Raw genomic sequence first — 21513 nt, forward strand, 5'->3', positions numbered from 1 at the left:
CTCAAGACAAAGTCCCGAAGTGGCCAGAAAGATACACACGCGCGCACACACACACACACACACACACACACACGCACACGCACACTTTTACTTCGTGTCCGTGTGACCTCTCTGTATTGTGCGACCACCTGCTGTTTGGCACTCATCTTTAACTTTACAATAAAAGAAAACTGTCTTGTAAAGGGATGTAAAAAAAAACCCACAACAACGGGAGACTGGATGCGGGCGTTGCTTAGCAAGTATTAGCAGTGAAGTATGGGGGACCAGCTGTTACCTGAGATATGCAAATAGCTGAAGACGAGCTTTGATGTGAATGAAAAAGTGCCGAGCAGCATTGAAGCCTCCCTTGTGCTAGAGAGATCTTGCAAACAAAACAACAAAAAAAAGGCACAATAATAATTCTGCCAGGGAACATTGTCATGCTGAGGCGATACATTATTCAAGGTATAAGCTGGATCCAAGTTTCAGTGTCGGCCCGACATGGAACATGCTCGGTGCTCTTGAGGAAACGCAGAGGAATCGTGCAGCTAAATTAGGAGCCAAATCGTGGACCTACTCTGGAGGAGCGGCTGTGCCTTAAAGGACCACTTTACAACAGTTGTTTCGTACTGTACATTCATGGAGTAGGGAGACTCATTAAAAGACGAGGAAACAAAACGGGTGCAGATTCAGACTGACCTAGCTGAGACGCGTGCAGACCTTGACTGGACCTCCTCCTCCTCTCAGCTCTGTGCTCCCAGGCCTCACAGCTCAGCTCCCCATTGGTGGAGTTTGAGTCGGGGGTCCAGTCCCTGGGGCTGGCCTTGTCCTGCTGCGGGGGGGCCCTGGGGCTCTGCGGACTGTGCGGCGTTTGCGGAGTCCGGTGTCCGCTCCTCTCTCGGGGGTTCGGCGGAGGCGGCGTCAGGGGCAAAGGCTTCAGTTCTTGGTACTGCAGGGCTAAATCCAAGAGCGGTCTGTGGAGCGGCTCAGAGGTGGAGAGGGTGATGAGATCGTCCACTACTGGGGGGTCTGAGATGAGGGGCTTGGGGAGGGAGATCTCAAGTTCGGAGGGGGTGCGGTCCTCTAAGGAAGGGGGGTTAGTTCGAGGGGGCACCCGTGGGGGAATATCCAGGCAGCGGCCTAGTCCTATGGAGGCAAGGAGAGAGCCACCGCCCAGCAGGGCCCGGTGGGTGCTCTTAAGCAGGCAACTGAGAGAGCCTCTCTCAGGCCTGGGGGAGCCAGCCGGGGAGGAACCCCCTTCCTCGCTGGCTGAATCTCCCTGAGGTAGAGGAAGCCGCAGGCTATCCTTCACTGAGGAACCTGCAGAGAGATGAAGTTTTAAAAAGACAGAAAGGAGAAAGAGAACACTCAACATATTTATTATTCATTCAGCTTCTATTCATAATTCACACTCATGCCAGCGTGAATTACAACAGTGGCTAATGGAAGATACGGCGTGTGGCCGGCGGTTAGGCCCGGTGATGGAGGGTGTCGGCTACCGTTCTGAGCAGAGGGAGGGGTCGGGGTGGAGGGCCGGTACTCCTCAAAGTCGTCCTTGTTCTCTCTGTTCTCATTGCTGTCTGACTCCAGGAGCTTGGCTCTCATCGACAGGCTGAAAGAATTTGAATTCAAACACGGTGATAATCAAATCATTGTGCGTGTTTGCGCGTGACAGAAAAAAAAAAAAAAGGGGGGGGGGGAAACGCTGCTGTACCTGCTCTCCTGGGGACTAAGGCGCAGGACTTTAGGGCTCTTGGGGCTTTTGGGGCTCTGAGGCCTCCAGTGGGAGCTCAACCTCAGCTCGCCATTCGCTTGTTTAAGAGAAGGGGCATCCAGGGGCCAGACGGGGCTCAGGCCAAACGTCTTGCTGTTGTCGCTGGGACTGACTGCAGAGATAAAGGAAAAAAAAAAAGAAAGAAACACAACTGGGTAAAATGAATACGAGCTTTCTGATAATCAGTATGCGTGCTGCTTAGCTGTATTTTAATGAGGTGAACATTTTAAAAGACAGGTTTCACCAACAAATCAACACAGCACTGCAATCATCTCCAACACGGTGACCTTTAACTGACTCCCGCTACAGCTCCAATTTATGAAACTTCAATGGGCTTTTTCTGCTCGTGTTTCTGCAAAGCTTAAGTCCTGATTAAGTCTGTGGATACAGTCTATACTAATGTAACTTTCAAGTGCTTCACTGAGCAGAAAGTGTGACGGGCATGAGGCAAAGTCACCTGGGAGAGGATGAGGAGGAATGCAGGGCTCTGTTGAAAGTCGGGATTGGTAACACCTCTCACCCCCCAACTGGTTTGTGCCGCTAACACAAAGCGTGTGAACAATGTGTCTGGGCTTCCTGTGACAACGCCTCCGAACATACCAATTCCATCGCACCATCCTAAAAGATCACTCCTCGACTAACAAGTTGGGTGTTACACGATAAGAGGACGCAAATGTAGAATCGTCACAATTATCATACACGTCAAATACCAAGGAGGAGACTTTAAAGCTACAACTTCATGTCGCTGAGTTCTGGTGCTGCTCACTTTCACTGGTTCCCACAGATGTGGGAAAAGGTAAATATGCTCTCTGATTGGACATGTTGTATTGTTATCTTTGGCCTTTACTCCAGGTGGAAGCTTGGCTGATGCACTTTGCTCCCATCACTCTCCAGCACAATGTTTTCAAAGCAAGCACAAAAGTCAGGTGACGGTGTTGCAATTTCATCGAGATCAGACAGCGGCTTGGAAACTTTCCCAGCATTCTCCTCTGTGCACTCTCGTTTTCTTTTACAATACGTCTCTGTTAATGTCGTCATGTTTTGATGGAATATATTTTATATTTATTTAGACGCACCCTAAACGCTGACGTTAGTGTGCTGTCATGCTCACAATGATAATGGTAACATGCCGGTGGTTAGCAGGTACAATGTTTACAATGATCGCCATCTTAGTTTATCATGCTAGCATGAAAACATTTGAGAATTTGCACTAAACCGGGAATAGAGCCGAGGCTGACGGGAATGTTGTTAGTTTAGCACGAATCAAAGTGTTGTAAAAAAGTATCACCTGCTCATCCTGTAGGGGATAATATATTTCACTGGATGAAGGCTGGCACTACAAGTAAAGGTCAGGGGGTCATCAAGGTGGTCTAAAGTTATGATTTAACCAAGCAACTCTGCCATTCCTAAAGAACAGCATTGAGATGATCATATCAACATGAATTCATATTCCTGTACTGCAGGTACTGGAACTGGGACGAGCAATTGGGACTAATAAAAGATCCAGATCTAATACTGCCGCCACAGACAGAACAAATAAATAGTGACAAAAGTATACAAAAGCTGTTAACACATATGACATAGACAGCCCACCGAGAGGGTAAAAAAAAATGCTAATTTGAACAGTCCTTAAAAATATGGGGCGGTTTCATTTTCGTGTTATTTTATTCAGTTTAATGCGGCACGATGAAATCTGGCGATGTGCACTAATGCTGGCAGGTCTCGAGACAAATAAGTTTGGGAGGCCCCGGCAATAAATCAGTGCTGCTACAAAGAGGGCAAGCATAAATATCGACTAAACACGTTTTAATGACAGGCACACTCGTGGCTTAGTGACTGCCATTAAGGAGAGTCATTAGGAAGTAAAGAAAAGCAGCCGGCTATTTAATGAATAAAAGAAGCTGGCAGATGTTTTGGATTCACTAACCACTTTTACAGATAAATGTTTCACTGCAATTTGGGCTTCTGTGTCAGCCCCCAGTGGTAATTGTTTAGTAAAATTTCTTTTATTGCCTGTTGCTGCACCACAAATTTCCTTCTGGGTTTTGTTTTGAGACAACCCGTGACCTGCTGACCACGCTTTCCCTCCGAAGGGAAAGATCTCGGGGCGTTTGTCTACGAGCCTGACAAGCAGAAGAGCATTGTAAATCTCTGCCGCTGCCGCAACCCTTCTCAACCCTTTCTCCTGGAGCAATGAATTCTTCCCTGCTTATTTTTAATTCAGTAAACCACACCGTAGCCGCTACATGCATATAAAACAAGTGGACTCTTTCTGCCTGGAAAAAATATAGCTGAATGGCTCCCCCCGCTGCAGCACTGAGGGAACTGACGACTCGGGTGGCAGAGCGACGCTGCGGTGGAAACGCGCTGCTGAGAGGAAGTCAGATAATATTTGGACTGGAACACACTTTTGAAAAGGGAAAAGGGTGTGTGTGTGTGTGTGTGTGTGTGTGTGTGTGTGTGTGTGTGTGTGTGTGTGTGTGTGTGTGTGTGTGTGTGTGTGTGTGTGTGTGGAAGGGGGGGGGAGGACAGAGCAGAGAGAAAGAGCAGGGGCCCACAGGGAAACAGGGGAAGACAAAAAGACGAGTGGGTGGTTGAGAGCACATGAAAGGAGAGAATTTGGAAACCGAGAGATGTAATGTTGCAACAGAGTCTGCGTGTGTGTGTGTGTGTGTGTGTGTGTGTGTGTGTGTGTGTGTGTGTGTGTGTGTGTGTGTGTGTGTGTGTGTGTGTGTGTGTGTGTGTGTGTGTGTGCAGGCAAGCTGGCGAGAGGTGCTGCGTTCTTTGCTTCTTTTTTTTTTTTTATGTGTCTGGAAGCACGTACACATACAGCGTCTGTGCACCTGTGTGTGTGTGTGTGTGTGTGTGTGTGTGTGTGTGTGTGTGTGTGTGTGTGTGTGTGTGTGTGTGTGTGTGTGTGTGTGTGTGTGTGTGTGTGTGTGTACGTGTGCGTGTGCTTGCTGTTGAAAAACGACGGCACTCACGTTGGATTGCACGTAAACGTGGGCCGAAGGAAGGTGAGGAGCTCGAACCCAAATCAGGAGAGTTCCGCCTCTTCTCCAGGCCTGGGGACGCCTGCACTGTGATTTTATGGATGAAATCTGCAACACACACACACACACACACACACACACACACACACACACACACACACACACACACACACACACACACACACACACACACACACACACATTTATTAAAAACAAGATGTTAGATATTCATATGTGCAAGAGCTGGAAATTGTTTTGAAGGTTGCAACACTTTTCTTTTTTAAAATTGTTTAGCTTCCTTATTCAATAAACCAGCCTCAAAAGGGTTTCACAGCCGGTAGGAAATGCGGTGTCGAGAGTTTCTTTTTTTCAGTTGACTACTTCTCCACGGCTCATTTCTTTTGTTTGATCATCGGGCTGGTCAATATGGACAAAACCAAATATCCCGAAGTTTTTGACCAAATACCTCAAGGTCTTAGGATGACTTCTGGTGCTTTTACAAAATATTTACGCGATGAGATTTTTGATAAGTAATTATTGGTCATGTGGATACTGTGACTCGGTGGGTGAAGGCCAATAATAGAGCAGCTACAAACAGTCTGATAAATTCAGAACACGACATCACTTTACTATATTTCAGCCTTTAAAACCAGGAAAAACACAGCACTAATGCCACATCACTACATTACGATACCCAAAATCTAAAACCGTATCAAGTCTCATGATATTATATCGCTATATTGCACATACCCTGAGCTAACAGCATCCTACTTCTGCTACTTGCTATTGGCTCTTACTGCTACTATCAAGCTACAAAGCCCAGCAGCAGGGGTTTCCCTGAGGTGCAGCACTCAAGCCATATCGGCCACCAATAAGCCAACAACAATCAGAGTTTTTCCAGATCTAATATTATAGTTGTTTCTCAGCGGACTTCATTAGCAAGTTCTGATTTGACTTGACTTTTTGTGGGGTATTTATTATCAGCTCTATATATTCTGAATTTTTGGAAAGTTTTATACTGATAGAGAAATAATAACGGCCAAAAATCATGTGAAATTGGATTTTTTTTTTTATATATAATTTTTTTTTTTTATTGAAAAATGTTACATTTTCTCAGGGCAGGAACTTCAAACCCTCCACCAAGTTTTCCCCAAATTTAGGGAAAGTACCGAGCAGGTTTTAGGACGGAGAATTTATGATCCAATATGGCAAACAGATTCTAAAAATGTATTATTTATACTTTTTTTCTGTCTCTTAATTTGGTCATTTTCATTCTAGTGTGGTTCATTTTTACTTTGGAATTGATAAAATGTGCTTTTGAACGAATAAATCAGACTTTCAACTTCCTTTCCCTTCAATATGTCTGTGCCACATCCGCACATTACAGTAAATGATCAATTTTAGCATGAAACTATTTTGTACAATACATGTACAGGTTGATATAACTTTGCATTTAACAGGAAACATTCTAAAATATATCATGATAAAACTCTAAACAAATGGAATATAGTAATTCTATTATTATGTCTTCTTAAATCAAAGGCACCAATCATCAGTTCAAGGAAAGATATCAAACTCTTCAAACTGAGAGGACAAAGAAGTCGACCGACGGCAGAATAAGTCGTTTGAGCATCTTGTAAATTGATCCCTGACATTTACCAAAGCTGGTACTCACTCGCTGCTGATAGTGGAAAGCAACGCTGCCCATATTGATCTTCAGAACTCAAGGGCATGAGAGGGAAATCGTTCTAGTAAATCATTCCCTCAAATAGTAATTAATTACCTTAAATTATGAACATCAAATCAAAGTGCACTTAATTCATCCACTTCTTTCTCTACACTGCTTACGGGTTCCCTCGGTTTTCCTCATTACTTCCTTTTAATAAATGGTTTGTCTCCTCAAACAATTAAATTACGTTCTTAAATTTCCTTAGACACTTAGAATTAAAAAATAAATATTGACTCTGGCTCTAACAAAAGATTTCACTGTTAAAGGTCCCATATTTTACCTGTTTCTTGATAACAACAATCAAATATGTTTGTGGTTTTAAGCACAAAAAAAAACAGTTGAATATAGTTTTACATCTTCTGTCCAAATCTTCTCTGGAGCTCTGCAAAGATTTGTGACTGTGTCTTTAAGGCGCATTGAGCGTCTCCTCTGATTGGCTGACTCCTGACTGAATGACTCACGCTCAGACCGTGTTCTTCGGTCTTGCAGCTTGATTGCGCCGCACCAGATTGACCGCTATGTGTTTTCTTTGTCATTAAAGGTTGGCCAGTGGGCTACCTGTGCTGAGGGCGAGCATATGACATAAGGCTGAGTTTGTGACATCACAAACTCATGAAAGTCCAAACTGCACAGTTGCTGAATACAGGCTCTGTGTGCATTTTGACACTTTTACAGTTTGTATACAGCACATAGACCTGCTTTATAATCAAATAAGACACGGTAATCTGAATTCATACAGTAGGGGACCTTTAATTTGATGTGATGGATGATGCAGTTTGACATCATGGCTTCATAAATCAATTGTATATAATTATAAGTTCTAGGCATAACAGGCTCCATAGCAAGCTGCTACTACCATGAACTAGTATTTGCTTATTGTCATTAATATTGCTTAACTCGTTAGAAAAAGTAGCTAATTATCTGTTCAGGTTAACTCAAGCAACAACTTCTGGGGCTAAAAAGTTAATAACCCAGTGCCAAAACCTGCAGTTCTTAAAACGGCCACTAGAGGCTGGCTTCAAAAAGTTAGATAAACCCCATAGACCACTTTGTTAAGATGACAAAATAACAGAAATAAATATGTTTGATGTCTATAGCTAATTTAACCGTTCATGACAACTTTGCAATGGTGAAATTTATATAACTCGCCCGTTTAATCTGTAATAAGACTTATGTCTAACTAAGGGCGGGGCTGCTTTGAGTGACAGGTGGGTGCCGTGACGATGGGCTGGCTGCAGCTCCACCCTAGCACCATTTTTTTTTTCCCAAGATGGTGACGTCCTTCAAAACCTCCCTTCAGAAAACGTATGGGTGACGTCGAGGAGGCTACCTTCAGGTTTCATTTGCGGTCAACGACTTAACCGACCTGACTCAAGCTGCAAGATGTTTTTAAGAGGAAACAAGTTCTAGAGATAAAAAGCGGTGCAGATTTCGACACGTTTTACCTTCACGGGAATATTTACATCATACAACAACGCCTCGGCTATCTTGTTATTGCCAGACTGTTTGCTTCTCTGTATATTTAGCCACAATACAACCATGACAGAGCCAGATTTGTAACGCCAGTGCAAAGCCTCTGTTAGTCCGGAATACATTTTTATATATCTGAAGTGTACTCCGGGGTATAAAGTACGAGAGCAACACAGGATGAAGGAGAGGATAATAATAACAATGGGCGAAAGAGGAAGGGAGAAAGGAAAGGGATTCGGGCAGATATGGTTAGAAGGAGACTAAAAACACTGACTGGGGAACCCAGAGGGGAACAGAGCGAGAGAGAAAATGGGTGAGGAGGGGCGTGCTTAAAAAGAAAAAAAAAGAGGGCGAGCGACGCAGAGGGTGAGAGCGAGAAAGTGAGCGAGGCCAGCCAGCAGTGTATCCATGGACAGGAAGTGTCGAGGCGTGGTTGGCTCGCTCTCCCCTCTCATCAACCCCCCACCACCACCACCACATCACCGCCCTGCTGCTGCTGGGAAAGGCCTAACCACACACACACACACACACACACACGCACGCACACACACACACACATATATAACACACACACACACACACACACACACACACACGCACGCACGCACGCACGCACGCACACACACACACACACACAGACAGACAGACAGCGCATTTACGCATGCTTGCTCAGCCCAAAATACACTCGTACACGCATTGAAACAGTGGATGTGAACTGCTGCCGGCTGGGTGACTGTGTGACAGTGGAGCATGCAGAAGAAACAGCAGTCAGGTGAGGGTGGGGAGGGGGGGAGGAGTCAGACCTGTGATTCCCCCCCCCCTCTGCACACCCTTTCACACGGTCACTCACTGTTTTCTTACAACGGTGGACTGAACGCTTTCAGGCGCTTTTTAGATGAAATTGTAAGGAAACTTTTTTTTTTTTTTTTTTTGAAGAGTTGTCACTTTTGTGATGAAAACACAGGTAAACAATTTGAAAGCGATTGCGTGACAGGAGAAAACAGCACCTGTCTGCAGCCCCGCTTTCAAAATATCAGCCTTTAAACCTACACGAGTCTCGCCCTGATAGGAACCTTCAGCAGAACCGAGCGACAAAAATACAGCAGTCATACCACAAAACTCCCTCACTTCCTCCTCTCTGCTCTTTTGTATCTTTCTTTCTTTTCTTTTTTTGACTGTTGTTGTTATTGTCGTTGCTTCTTGAGACCGAGCCAGTAATGGCCCTTGAAATGGGATTTCTCGTCAAGACTGCTGCCTAATAGCTGATTTCTGATAGAGCAACTCAAAAGACAAAGACAGACAGAGACACACACACACACACACACACACACACACACACCTTGGGGCATGCTGATCTTCTCGCCGTTCTTGCACTTGAGCTTGTGCTTCTTGAAGGTGCCCTTCCTCTTCTTGACGTTGGGCTTCTCCTGGTTCTGGTTCTGGTTCAGGTGGAGGATGAGGAGGCTGAGCTCGCGCTCGAACACGTCCTGCTCCCACTGGGCCAGCTGCTGCTCGCGCTGCCGAAGGAACTCTTCGTGGGACTTCTGCTCCAGAGCGGCTCGCTTCAGCTCCTCCTCACGGCAGCGCAGCTCCTGACGGAGGATAAGAAGGCAGTCGGGAGCGGTTTAATGTCAGCAGGTCCCGATCACTTGTGTGGACCAAAGTTCTGCAGGTTTACAGTCCGATAACACCTTTCGTCAGCCCGGATGACTCACGGCGACATTATATTTGACAGGGCTTCTCCTGCAGGGATCTACTGTGCAGATCAAATGACACAATATTATATCTCCGTGCATTTCAAATCACTTCAAATATTTGTTTATGTTATCTCTGTGAGGTGACAACTACAGGAATGCTGTGCGTGTACTGGAGTGAGTCATCTTTTAATTAAATCATTTACCACATATAGACTCAAAGAACCTTTTTTTTTTTTTTTTTTTTTTGTACTTTCATTAGTTTTAATTTCTTCCAACAGGTTTGACGTAGAAAATAACTCGGGTGAGCTTGGAAAATCATGGTCATCGTTTTACTTTCACTTTGAATGTCAAAACTAAATTGGAGGTTGTAGACTTCATAACACTTCAGGGCAGCCCGAAAGCCAAGCGGTTAGGGCGCCGGTTCGATTCCCAGCTAGCCAGATCTTACTGAACGTCATTTCCCTGCAATGTCTCCGCACAATTTCTGTCTATCTCTACTGCGCCTTTCTGAAAAAAGAAAAAAAAAAAAAACACAACAAAAGCATAACTAAGCATACATGCTTTTCAAACATCTTTAAACCTGTAATGCTTATTAAGTTTTGAAGTGTGTGAAATATAAAATGAAAAAGCAAAATGATCTTGAATAACAGAAAAAAAAAAAAACCTAACTGCTGATGTGACGACGTTGGTAGTTTGGTTGTTACTGTGATGACGACGCTGGCAGCAACGGGCCACGGCATGCGCACCGCATTACGGGAAATGTATATCTTTCAATGTAAAGGCACAGCATGAGAAATTCTGTCGACTTTAAAATAAACTCAACTTTCCTTTCACTCGCACCTCGACCCGCTGAGAATGGCCCCATGACCTGCTTTTGGGTCGTGACCCACAAGTTGTAAACCACTCGTCTAAAGGATGTGTAATAGCTACACTAGCTATCGTGATCCTGTGGTCGGTGCTGCCTTTATGACACGGCCAAAACACCGGAAGAAATTGAGTTCAATGTGAAGTGCAGACTAAGCTGCTTTGGTGGAATCACCAAAGATACTTAGAGCTGCTCAAAGTTAACATGCGTCAGGAGTTTATAACTCAACAGTACAGACGCTGCCACATGCCAACTCAAAGCTGACCGCCTCGTACCTTCTCTTTAGCCCGGATTTCATCAAACATGTCCTGGATCTCCAGTTTCCAGTCCTCCTGCAGGGAGTGGAAGGAGTCCTGCGGCATCTCTTCCTTCACCTGCTGCTCCAGGGCTGTCAGCTGCGCCAGGATGGAGCTGAAATTGGGTCTGCGGTGGGGGTCCTGGTCCCAGCACTCTGTTGTACATAGTCAGACACCAGGGTTTGATTAGCACAAGAGCTGCACTTAACGTCACCTCCACGAATGTATAGCTGTCCTCACTTTCATGCAAAAAAAAAAAAAAAAAATAGCAGAAGTAGTGGAGCAATGCAGAAAAATAAAAACACTAAGATGTGTATTCTTGCAAAAAGAAACAAAGGTTATTTAGAGTTTGGTAGGGATGACAGAAAAACACCAGACAGATTCACATAATCCTCACACATGCAAATCAGCAAAAAAAAAAAAAAAAAGGAGAACTTCATCCTATTGAACGCTTTCAACTCAGATTTTAAGCCTTAAAAATCAGGCCATATGACTAAAACGGATGTTTCTGCACTCATTGCACCTCATATTGAATGAATATCCCTCAATGCCCTGAATTTGTATTTACACATGTTTCAGGCACTTGTGTGGCACAATCCAGAGTCGAGTTGATCACTTATTCAAAGTGCTATGCTTAATTACCTTGCTGTGGGGAGTTTTGCATAATTTGCTCAAAAAACTTTGGGCATTACGAGCAGATGAAAAACCAATCCGATGATTAATTAATCCTCTGGGGTGGCTACCGGTACTTTAGTGCACTGATCTCTTTTTTTTTTTAACACACAAGCTGACATCAGGAGAAGAGGCAAAGTGGAAAGAATGTAAACTATCTCTATCGACTTTCAGCCAAATGTGCTGGATATTAGGAGCAGCTTGCTGACAGCAAGCACCCAGGTGGAATTTCTTTTTTTCAGTGAAACTGAACAAGAGAAGAACATGAACAGCCACAAACATATTGCACAAGGTGGCTCCAGCGCAAATCACTTCCTCTCCGTGAACCACGTGCGGGAATTTATTTTCTTAATTTCAACGCAGCTTTGGGGAAATGGAAAGAGCGCGTGCCTGAAACACCAGTCGGATCTCACGCAGACGTCTCAGCTGAGTTTTTTGACGGCCGCTGCCGGAGCGAGTGGTGCGAGCGAGCGCACTCCCTAACATTTCCAAAACACTTGTCTCACCTGACATGAGCTGCGCAAAGGGTTCGGGGCACGTGGAAGGGATGGGCAGGGTGAGCTTGTTGACGGCGACTCCGTAGGCAACGGCGAGTCCATCAATCCCTTTGTAGGGCGCCTCGCCTGTTAGCAGCTCCCACAGCAACACACCGTAGCTGGAGGGCAAAAAAAAAAAAAAAAAAAAACAGATAAAAAAGCCATGAGACAGTTCGCTCAGACCAAATTCAGACATCTCGGAACACAACTTCATGATATAACATTCTTACAACACATATAGTACAGCCCTTAACTATTAGCTCTGTTATGTACATGTTCAAATAATGTAAATCAAACTGCTGCATTGGTAATATAATAATAATAATTGTAAACTTAATTTCATGCCGTTTATTTCACAGGGATAATCTGGACTGATCTTGAGAAGAAAAATATACACGTTAACTTTACAAGGCCAATTTTTAATCTGTTGTCCCCAGACAACTTCAATACCTCTTGTGTTCATCTCATTTGGAGTCCAGCAGTCACACTGCTTTGAGCTCTGGTTTGGTGTCCACCAACTGTCTACTTTGTCCTTCTGCTATTTGGTGCAGGACAGATAATGTGCAGTGAGTTCATTCAGTGAAACCAGCTACCCCGTGTGACCAGAATTGAGACTGAACCAAAGCACCCAATTCCACTGGAAGTATCTTTTCCAACACATTCTTCTAGCTGCTGTAGAAGGGTCATGATTTTCATATATTTTAATAGTAATTTAAAAATAAAAACTCAAATCGTTCATGTGACTATTATCTAATCCTATTTCCCTGGTGCCTGGAAGTAACGCATAATTACCGCCAGAAGGTGGCAGCAATGCACCTAAAAGCTGTTTGCGGACCGTCGTTAAACAACTAAAGGAGAAGAACAGTTTGCCGACGGGCGTCGTTTGAGCTCCGCCCTTCACGAAACGCAGAGATCAGAAACTAGCCGGACCTGCAATGTGCCTGCAAAACGCAGCAGAGACTCTCACACTGAGCAGGAAAGAAACGGGTGCTCACAAATTAGGTAAATAACATATTTACCTTTTTTTTTTTTTTTTTTTTTGTGCTGGAGCACAACAGCAGGCCAGAACTGTAAAGTGAGAGTCTGTCACTGAGTGTGTGAGAGATCAAAGTTACACCACCGGTTGGCTATTACCGTGACTTTTCAAATCAAAAACATCGAGACAAAAGCTACTGTGATACAAAATGTGTACGTCGAGTATCAATTTGTTATTGTTCGCGTAAAAGAAGAATGAAAGACAAAATATATATTTTTCGTACCAGATAACACCCATACACACTGGGCTGCCTCTTGTCTTTGGATGTGAATAAATCTGATCCAGTTCAAGTCCGCGTTAACTTTAATTGTATCACTATGTTCTGCACATCATATCTCACACATTCATTATCACAGCACTGACAGTACAGAACCCAGAGACATTTGTGCAATTGGAATATTTTTTTTTTTTGTACTTGATATAACACTGTGAACTCATGCATGCAGAACTTGTGCTAACACAAATACACAAACGCACACAGGACTTCTGAGCCCACACAATGGGAGCAGCCCTGCGTCCTAAGAAGATGAAGCGTGGCGCAGGACTTGGATCTCCCACACTGTCAATTAGCCCTCGCCCGGACCTGACTGAACGCACTGTGGAGGCTCACTAAGTGGAGAGCGCAGGCCGCAGCCTATTTTTATTTAGTTCTTTAATTACAACTTCCACACACTGTGTCTGTGCAGAAACGCCGCACGTCGGCTCGCCCCCGGGGCGGCCGTCGTCTCCGCGTGGCGGCTTTGGAGACGAGCGGCCGCGGACAGATGAGAAAGAATACTAGAACAAAGATTACCCTTCATTTTCAGAGCAGGGCTGCCTGCGCTCATTTTGCCGTTTTCCAGATTCTGCGGCGATTACTGTGGAAATGAGCGTGCGTGGGTTTGTTGTCGCTGGACGGGGAAGATGGAAATGGAGAGGACGTGTGCATGTGTGCGTGTGTGTGACAGTGAGATGGCACTGAGGCCATTAAGGTAGTAAAAACTGCACTCTGTAACTAAACGCGGTTCTTTAAAGTACCAGAAAATTCCTTAAGCAGCTTGTACCATGGCAAAATCCTTTTTGATGTTCTCAAGGACGCTTGCTCAATTGGTTTTACATAGGCTCTGTACGAAGCTAAAAAGAAGCATTCAAGGGTGGATGAAATGGTCCAAATCCACAGGATTAAAATTAAACCATAGCATATGAGAGAAACTGCTATACAACCAACTGCGGCGCAAAGCGGTGTACGTGTTATCATTCGATGAAATATTTATATTTCTCTCTGTTGCCGGGTAAAAACACCCGTTTGCATAATTCCAAATGCTAATTTGTACACGAAACTTAAAAGCCATCACGAATCCCCTCTCCAAAAAAAATAACAGTTATTAAAGCCATTACTACAAAACCGCTAACCATAATCAAGGGACTCCTCTCTTTCTCTGTCGATGTGGCCAAATGCACACAGAAATGCACACGCACCCACTCGCACACAGCTATTCCCAGATAAAGGGCTGTGGTTTAGGTCTGGTGTGTGGCCTCCTTCTCCGTCTACACTGGAGACAATGGGACAGTGTGCGGTACACATGTCCCACAACAAAGCACAGAGCAGCTCTTTGAAGGGACGCCATCACATGGTCGCGGTGGCCTTGCTGCCATCCATCACCCTGTCCCTCCATCTCTTCATCGCCGAGTCTCCCACCATCACGTTTCTGCACTTTCACCCTTTTCGCTCTATTTCGCTCCGATTTTCCGTCCACAGAGTTGTCCTGTCTGAAGCTGCGGATACGCTGACTACTGACTACATCCAGAACTTCCAATACAACTTCAGCAATGCTTTCCTGATATCAAGCATTGAATATCCAGGAGGTATATAGTAGAGCCTTTGGTGCCTAGAATGGATCATAGGTGTGCCCGCTTTCCTTTAGATCCTCCCTACACATACATTTGACTTTTGAGACTTTAGAAAACCCTACGATGACACGAGGCTTCAGTTAAATAATTACTTGCGTGACACCTGTAACTCAAATTAAATCCTAAAAAAAAACAGTAGAAAATGCCCGAGGACTGTTGTGTGCCCACTGAGTACCACTGTGCATTTACAACATTTGAAAACAATCTGAAATTCCTTTTAAACATCCCTTCCACATACATCCATCAGTTTGGCTTCACAAATAAACAGCAACTGAGAGTAAAACTGAAATGATACATTTTAAGGTGGACTGGCCAGGCTATGAGTCAATCGTGTTAAAAACACGACGTCGATTCATATCTCTATGACATTTTATTTCTAAAAGACGACGACTGTCGCATTTCAATCCGGGACTGAGCTGCATCGAAACAAGCGCTCCTACTTTCTTCCCTCAGCAAATGACAACGCTGATGCCTGATGCCGAGCAGCAAAAGGCGGCAACGGGGAAAACAACCACAGTGAGAGCAAGTCTTTAAGTCTGCAATAAAATTGCTGCTGAAGGGAGGGGCGCGGGGGGGGGGGACAAAAGGACATTTGAAAAGATTCACTTCTCACGTCGGTGAGTTAATGTTAAACTAGAATAAGCAGGCGATTTGGTTTAGCTTAGCATGAAGACTGGAAACAGGAGGATACAGCTCGCCTGAGAATGTGCTGATTGGTTCAATTCAGCAGTGATGGCAGGTGGACTATTTCAGCTTTCCACAAAGCAAAGCTGACCGTTTCCCTATGCCTCTAGTCTTTATGCTAAGCTAAGCTAATAGCCTGCATCATATTTAGCAATCAGTAATCAGTTATGAGAGTGGTGTCGAGCTTCGTATTTAACTGCCTGCAAGATAACAAAAAATTGCACTTCTCAAAATGTCAAAGTATTCATTGAAAGCGCTGCGACTCAGTTCATATCACCTTTTCTTATATATTCCGGGCGTTTCGTAACCAAATATTTTTTTTTAATTGTACTCTATTAATTCCCGAGGGGAAATTCTTTTGCTACAGCAGCATCCCGAGGGGGAGCTGCTGCAACAGGCTGCCACGACCGCGGCGCCAACCAACCTGAGGTGCATGTTTTTGGGTGATGGGAGGAAGCCGGAGAACCCGGAGAGAACCCACGCAAGCACAGGGAGAACATGCAAGCTCCGCACAGAAAGGCCAAGGACAGGATTCGAACCCGGAACCTTTTTGCTGTGAGGCGACAATGCTAACCGCTGCACCGCCGTGCCGCCCTCAATACCACACGAGGACATCTGTGCACGCAATACAAATCCTGGATTTGTTCCAGGCCGCATTTCGTTACGAGTTACGCAGCAGCTACATATCGCCGAGCTCCAGAAACCTCAACTTCCACCCTCACACAGAAACACACAGGCACTCACCTCCAGAGGTCGCTTCCCTTGGAGAAGGTGGAGGACTTGATGACCTCGGGGGCCATCCAGGCGTAGGTGCCGGCGGTGCTCATCTTGGTGGTCTTGTGCCACTCTCTCGCCAGGCCGAAGTCGGTGATCTTCAACGTCAAACCCTCCATACATTCATTCTCTATGGGCTGAGCCAGGAGGACTGGAGGGAGGAAGGACAAACAGGCGGGGGAGAGGGACAGAAAGGACAAAAAGAGACTTAGTGATATTCCAAGTGCTTCAAATTCAATGAAATGCTTCACTGGAGAGAAAAATGATCCACTTTTTTTTTTTTTTGTTTTTTTGCTTAGAACATACAAAACAATCATGCTTAGAGCTCAGTCTTCAGTGCACACATCCACACTTTGCTGGTTTCTTTCTCACTTCCTCTTCCTCTTGCCTTGAGGCCACTACGACCCAAACTGACAGCGACAAACACATTTCCACATTTCCGATATCACGGCTCACTTCCATTTGACTGATCACTGTAAACACATAAACCTCGGCCTCCTTCGATTATCAGCTGTTGGACCCAAAACGGGACACAGAATGTCTACTCGCTTGGCACGCTGCGCACGGCGCGTTTCAGCCGGCACGCCGAATCACATGCGCGATTAGGAGCACCGCGGGCGTCCCCACCCGCAACCGAGCTGAGCATCAGTGAACCGGCTGACGTGAGGAAGCGCACATTTTGTTTTCGACCCCCGCCACTCTTAAGCCGGCACGCTAACGTTAGTTAGAGCAACAATAGCACCACATAAAGAAAATAAGAGTCCAACTTATTAATGAGACACTTTAGTTCACGTTAAGCCTTGCGGTACTTATGCAGCGACGAGCCACGCCATGCTCCGTAAGCTACATGACAAAAAAATGTCGTTGGAAAATAAATCGCGATAAAATGAGACTTTTAATAAAACTAAAAAAAAAACTAAAAACATATTACTTGGTGTGCTGTGTGACACTGTAATACACAATAACCTCATTGCTCGGGCATTTTTACAAGAATGGCGTTCAGGAGAAAGCGTAAAAGAAGCTTTAAATTGAAAATAATGTCACCATGTGCTATTTTAATGAACTCTAAGAATTAGAAGAGAGGAAAGTTTAAAATAATGGACAATAACGATTTGTCCATAAAACTAATTTAGGTGTATATTTAACACACTTTCTTCAAATAACTGTTTATTTTATTTATTTATCCGATATTGAACACAGGAAGCGTCGATAGACGTTGAAGCCCTTTTGTTCAATTGAATCAGTTTTAAAGGTCCTATATTATATCAATTCTAATGCAGAAGAAAACACTTAGCAGGCATTCTTTCAAAGAGGTTAGCGAGCTACCAGGATCAGCCAATCAGAGGAGACGGTCATTTATATCAACGCGCCTTAAAGACCCAGCAACCAAACAGCCTGTTCTCGGTAGAGCTCAGGAGAAGAGCTTAAAAAAGGAGATGTAAAATTATAATGTTTTTTGTTGCTTAAAACTGTGGTTTGTTGTTCAGGCATTTTTACAAGAATGGCGTTCAGGAGAAACCATAAAAGAAGCTTTAAATTGAAAATAATGTCACCATGTGCTATTTTAATGAACTCTAAAAAAAGAAAAGAAAAGGAAAAGAAACCTGAGGGGAAAGTTTAAAATAATGGACAATAACGACAAAACTGTGGTTTTAAGCAACAGATATCTTGATTACAGATATCAAGACTGCACTTTAAACACCATCAAAGTGTAGAGTACACGGCCTTTAAATATTGCAGCGGGGAATTGTAAAAGAAGCATTAATTACAGATGTGTAGATGAAGGGCTGCAGGAAAGTATATCTATTACGCGATATTTATTTGCGTAACCTACAACATGTGACGGAGGTAAGAAATGTCTTTTATCTTGATGCCGTGTCGTGCAGAAAACCGCCCACGCTGCTCCCGCATCACGAGCTCTAATCGCAGCCTGCGCCCAACTTCCCAACCGTGTCAGAAAAAAAAAAAAAAAAAAAAAAAAACGTCACGCAGTATTGCCCCGAACGCTCGCGGTAGCGCAGCAGAGTAACAAATCTGTCACGTCTTACGGAAAAATGGCCGACCGGGGGAACCTGAACGTCCCGTTATTCCTTTGAAGCCCGGTGATATTCATCTTTCCTGTGTCTTATCTCGCGCCGGCAGACCGCCGTCACTCGGCCGCTGCAGCTACCCGCGTGGTCAAAGTGGGCGGAGCCCACTAATGGTGGAGTCAGATCAACAGCTGTTTTAAAAGGCATCCTGTGGAGTTTATGACCCCCCCCCCCCCCCCAATAGTGGCACTCAGGGTTTATATTGTGAGTGGGTCCCTGTTTTATCTGTCTCACGCACACACGTGGGTTATAACGCACACTTTTCTACCAATGGTTTAAAATTGTTCCACTTATTTGCCGTTGGTGAAGATGCGCCAGTCTTCCATTGATGCCTTCACATTGTGGGTTTCCTTTCTCCCCCCTTCATGGCAGTTATTTAATGTAACGCTGCTTATATTGCCTCCCATATTTACGATACTTTTATGTTTTTCCTACTTTGAGTTAACGCGTGTCCGGTTAATTCAAAGTTTTTGTGTATATGTGAATATCTTTGTGTACATGTCAAATTCTTTTAGTATATTTTTCAATGTCCAGATAAATCAATTATTTTCTATTTAATTCTACATTCGCACGCATTAACTAAAAAGAGAAACAGGATACAGTGAACTTTTCTTTCCGACTTGACGAAACTAAAGTATCTTTTGACGTTTGTTTTCGGCCAGACGCATTCCTCGAACCGGCTCAGCGCTCCGCTGCACCGCAAATATGCGCCGTATCAACTTTTGATGGGAGAGCCACTTCAAACTGTACGCAGCCGATCAGCTGGGAAGGAAGTCAGACACAGGACCGGGCCCGGTGAATCCGGTTAACCTTCACAATAAAACGCTCCGCGCAGACTTCCGATCGCGTGTCACCTCACTCCTTCAACACCGTCCCCCCTTCTGGGGTTTCGAGCAGGAAGAGAAATGCGTGTCTGTGTGGAATAGTTACGCAACTTTGTCTGTGGGCTGCAGCACGAAGGAGGAAATAACTATAATAAACATAAAACACTGTTTACCCGCTGAGAGCACAAAAATCTGTGAAAGATGACCAAACCAGGAAGTTAACGAAACCGAGGAGGCAAAAACGCTTTTAGCACGATGGACCTTTGCCTGGGGGAATCCACGGGTCAGATTAAAGCAGGGAGGAAGTTGCACTGACATGACAGTCGTGTCTATAGTCGCACTGGTAGGACACCTGACTCGAACTAAATATTTATTTTATCCAATAACCCAATCAGGAAGGATTTGCAGGTTAAAACTGAGCTGAATCTGGTGGTGGTGGTGGTGGTGGGGGGGGGGGGGGGGGGAGGAATCAATGTTTCTTTCGACCGTGTTACATTAAATGAATATATTTTATATTTGGCATGTTCAAATTATGTATTCAAAACATAATAATTGAAATACAGTCAAACCAAAGACCATATGTAATCCACATTCTCAAAAAACACAGTCACTTCTTAACCACATTTAATCCAGTAGTGACCAACAAGTTACCAAAACCGTCCTTACCGGGACTTTATGAAACCCTATAAACCCTGAAAATACAAATGCTTTTCAAATATGGCGTCTTTTCTTCCCCCGAATACTACGACAACAACGAGAGAGGGAAAAAAAATTAAAAAAATGGAATGGATGGAGCAAATCCAGTATCATAATTGCTTGAATCTCATCAACAGGGAGGGGAGCGGCTCATAACTGACGCACAAAGACCGGCTCCGTCGAAACGGAGAGAGAAACCGAAATAAAGCGGGAGAAGCACACGCTGTAAAAATGCAATAACCTCCGAGCGAACGCATTTTTTGGTGAGCAGCCGGCGCGAGGCATTTCAAGGGCTCGCCGAGCGAGCTTCTGGGCGAAAACAGAATACAGCGCCGAGGATGTCGGCTGCCGCGGCGTGACACGGCGTCACATGCCTCGGTGTACGGTCGGCAGCTGTGCCTCTCTTCCTCTTTGGCCGGCGGAGCGGGCATCGCTCACGGCACGGCCGGCTGTCAAAAGCGCAGGGAGGAGAAGCGGCAAAGAATTTGACTTATTATAGGGAAGTAGGACTCCTGCTATTTGCAGTCACTTTTCCGACTTTCTGGGCTCCGCGCCCTTTTCCCTTTTTTTCTTCCCCTTCTTTTGACTTCGTTCAAAAAAAACAAAAAACAAAAAAAAACAACAACAACAAAAAAAAGATCTATTCCATAAGTCTCTCTTTTCTTTAACCACGCAAATATGAATTTGGCGAATTTCTTTCGACACACTGAACGGACACTCTCTCTCTCTGTCTCTCTCTCTCTCTGTCTCTCTGTCTCTCTGTCTCTCTCTTTCCCTCTTTGTCTCTCTCGTTCAGACATCCTGTGCTGTGCCTCGTCGTCGCCCAGAGGCAGCGGGTTTGACGTCACAAAGGAATGCATCACAAGAGGTTGTGTTGTCTGCTCTGTGTGCGAGAACGTTGACCGGGTATGGGGTGGGGTGGGGTGGGGTGGGGTGAGGGTGGAGTGAGGGTGGGGGTGTGGTGGGGGACGACACAGGAGACTCGGGTTCTTTCATAAATGTACTTGCACGCCGAATTCTGCATCCGGTTCTGCCAAACCCACACATACAGAAAACAGTGTTTCAGCCTGGGACGGGGAGGGTCGCGGCCTGAGGCGAAAGCGCTAAACGGGGCGGGGGGGAGGGGGTCCTGTGCGCTCGCGAAGTGCGTACGGGACGTCAATGTCTGTCTGGCTGACATGTCACTGCGAGGTAATAAAAGTACAACTTGTACGATAACTGTCGACACGCGTTCAAGAGAAATGACGTATCGCCAGCCACCAATGTGTCGTCAAGTCTAAAATTTGACTGACAAGCTATTATTTTTCCCACTGCACCCCCCACCACCGGGTGACCGTTTCCATCCGCTCGGTGCTAGCTAGCTCTCATTCATTCTCCCGCTTCTGTATTCAGAACTGTGCCCCCCCCCCCCCCCCAGAGTCAAATCATAATTTCAGTCATACGCAGCGTTGCGTCACACATCAACGGTGCGCAACAACAAAAAATGGGATGTTGCGTAATGGTGAGGT

General features: G+C 45.0%; 1 protein-coding gene across 1 annotated transcript in view; it reads right to left on the reverse strand.

Annotated features, from left to right (window-relative positions):
* LOC138630945 (mitogen-activated protein kinase kinase kinase 11) overlaps positions 1-21513 on the reverse strand; it is a 40173-nt gene that overhangs the window by 4052 nt on the left and 14608 nt on the right. The window contains exons 2-9 of the mRNA XM_069715609.1: positions 16366-16546; positions 11982-12130; positions 10783-10958; positions 9285-9537; positions 4738-4854; positions 1694-1865; positions 1479-1591; positions 679-1299 (exon numbers count right to left, since the gene is read on the reverse strand). Coding sequence (XP_069571710.1) covers positions 679-1299; positions 1479-1591; positions 1694-1865; positions 4738-4854; positions 9285-9537; positions 10783-10958; positions 11982-12130; positions 16366-16546 — 1782 coding nt within the window. The remainder of the gene's footprint in view (positions 1-678; positions 1300-1478; positions 1592-1693; positions 1866-4737; positions 4855-9284; positions 9538-10782; positions 10959-11981; positions 12131-16365; positions 16547-21513) is intronic.

This window comes from Brachyistius frenatus, unplaced genomic scaffold (genome assembly GCF_029030835.1).
Source record: "Brachyistius frenatus isolate BFR_SWC_R1_liver_20210118 unplaced genomic scaffold, ASM2903083v1 Contig_145, whole genome shotgun sequence".
Taxonomy (NCBI): domain Eukaryota; kingdom Metazoa; phylum Chordata; class Actinopteri; family Embiotocidae; genus Brachyistius; species Brachyistius frenatus.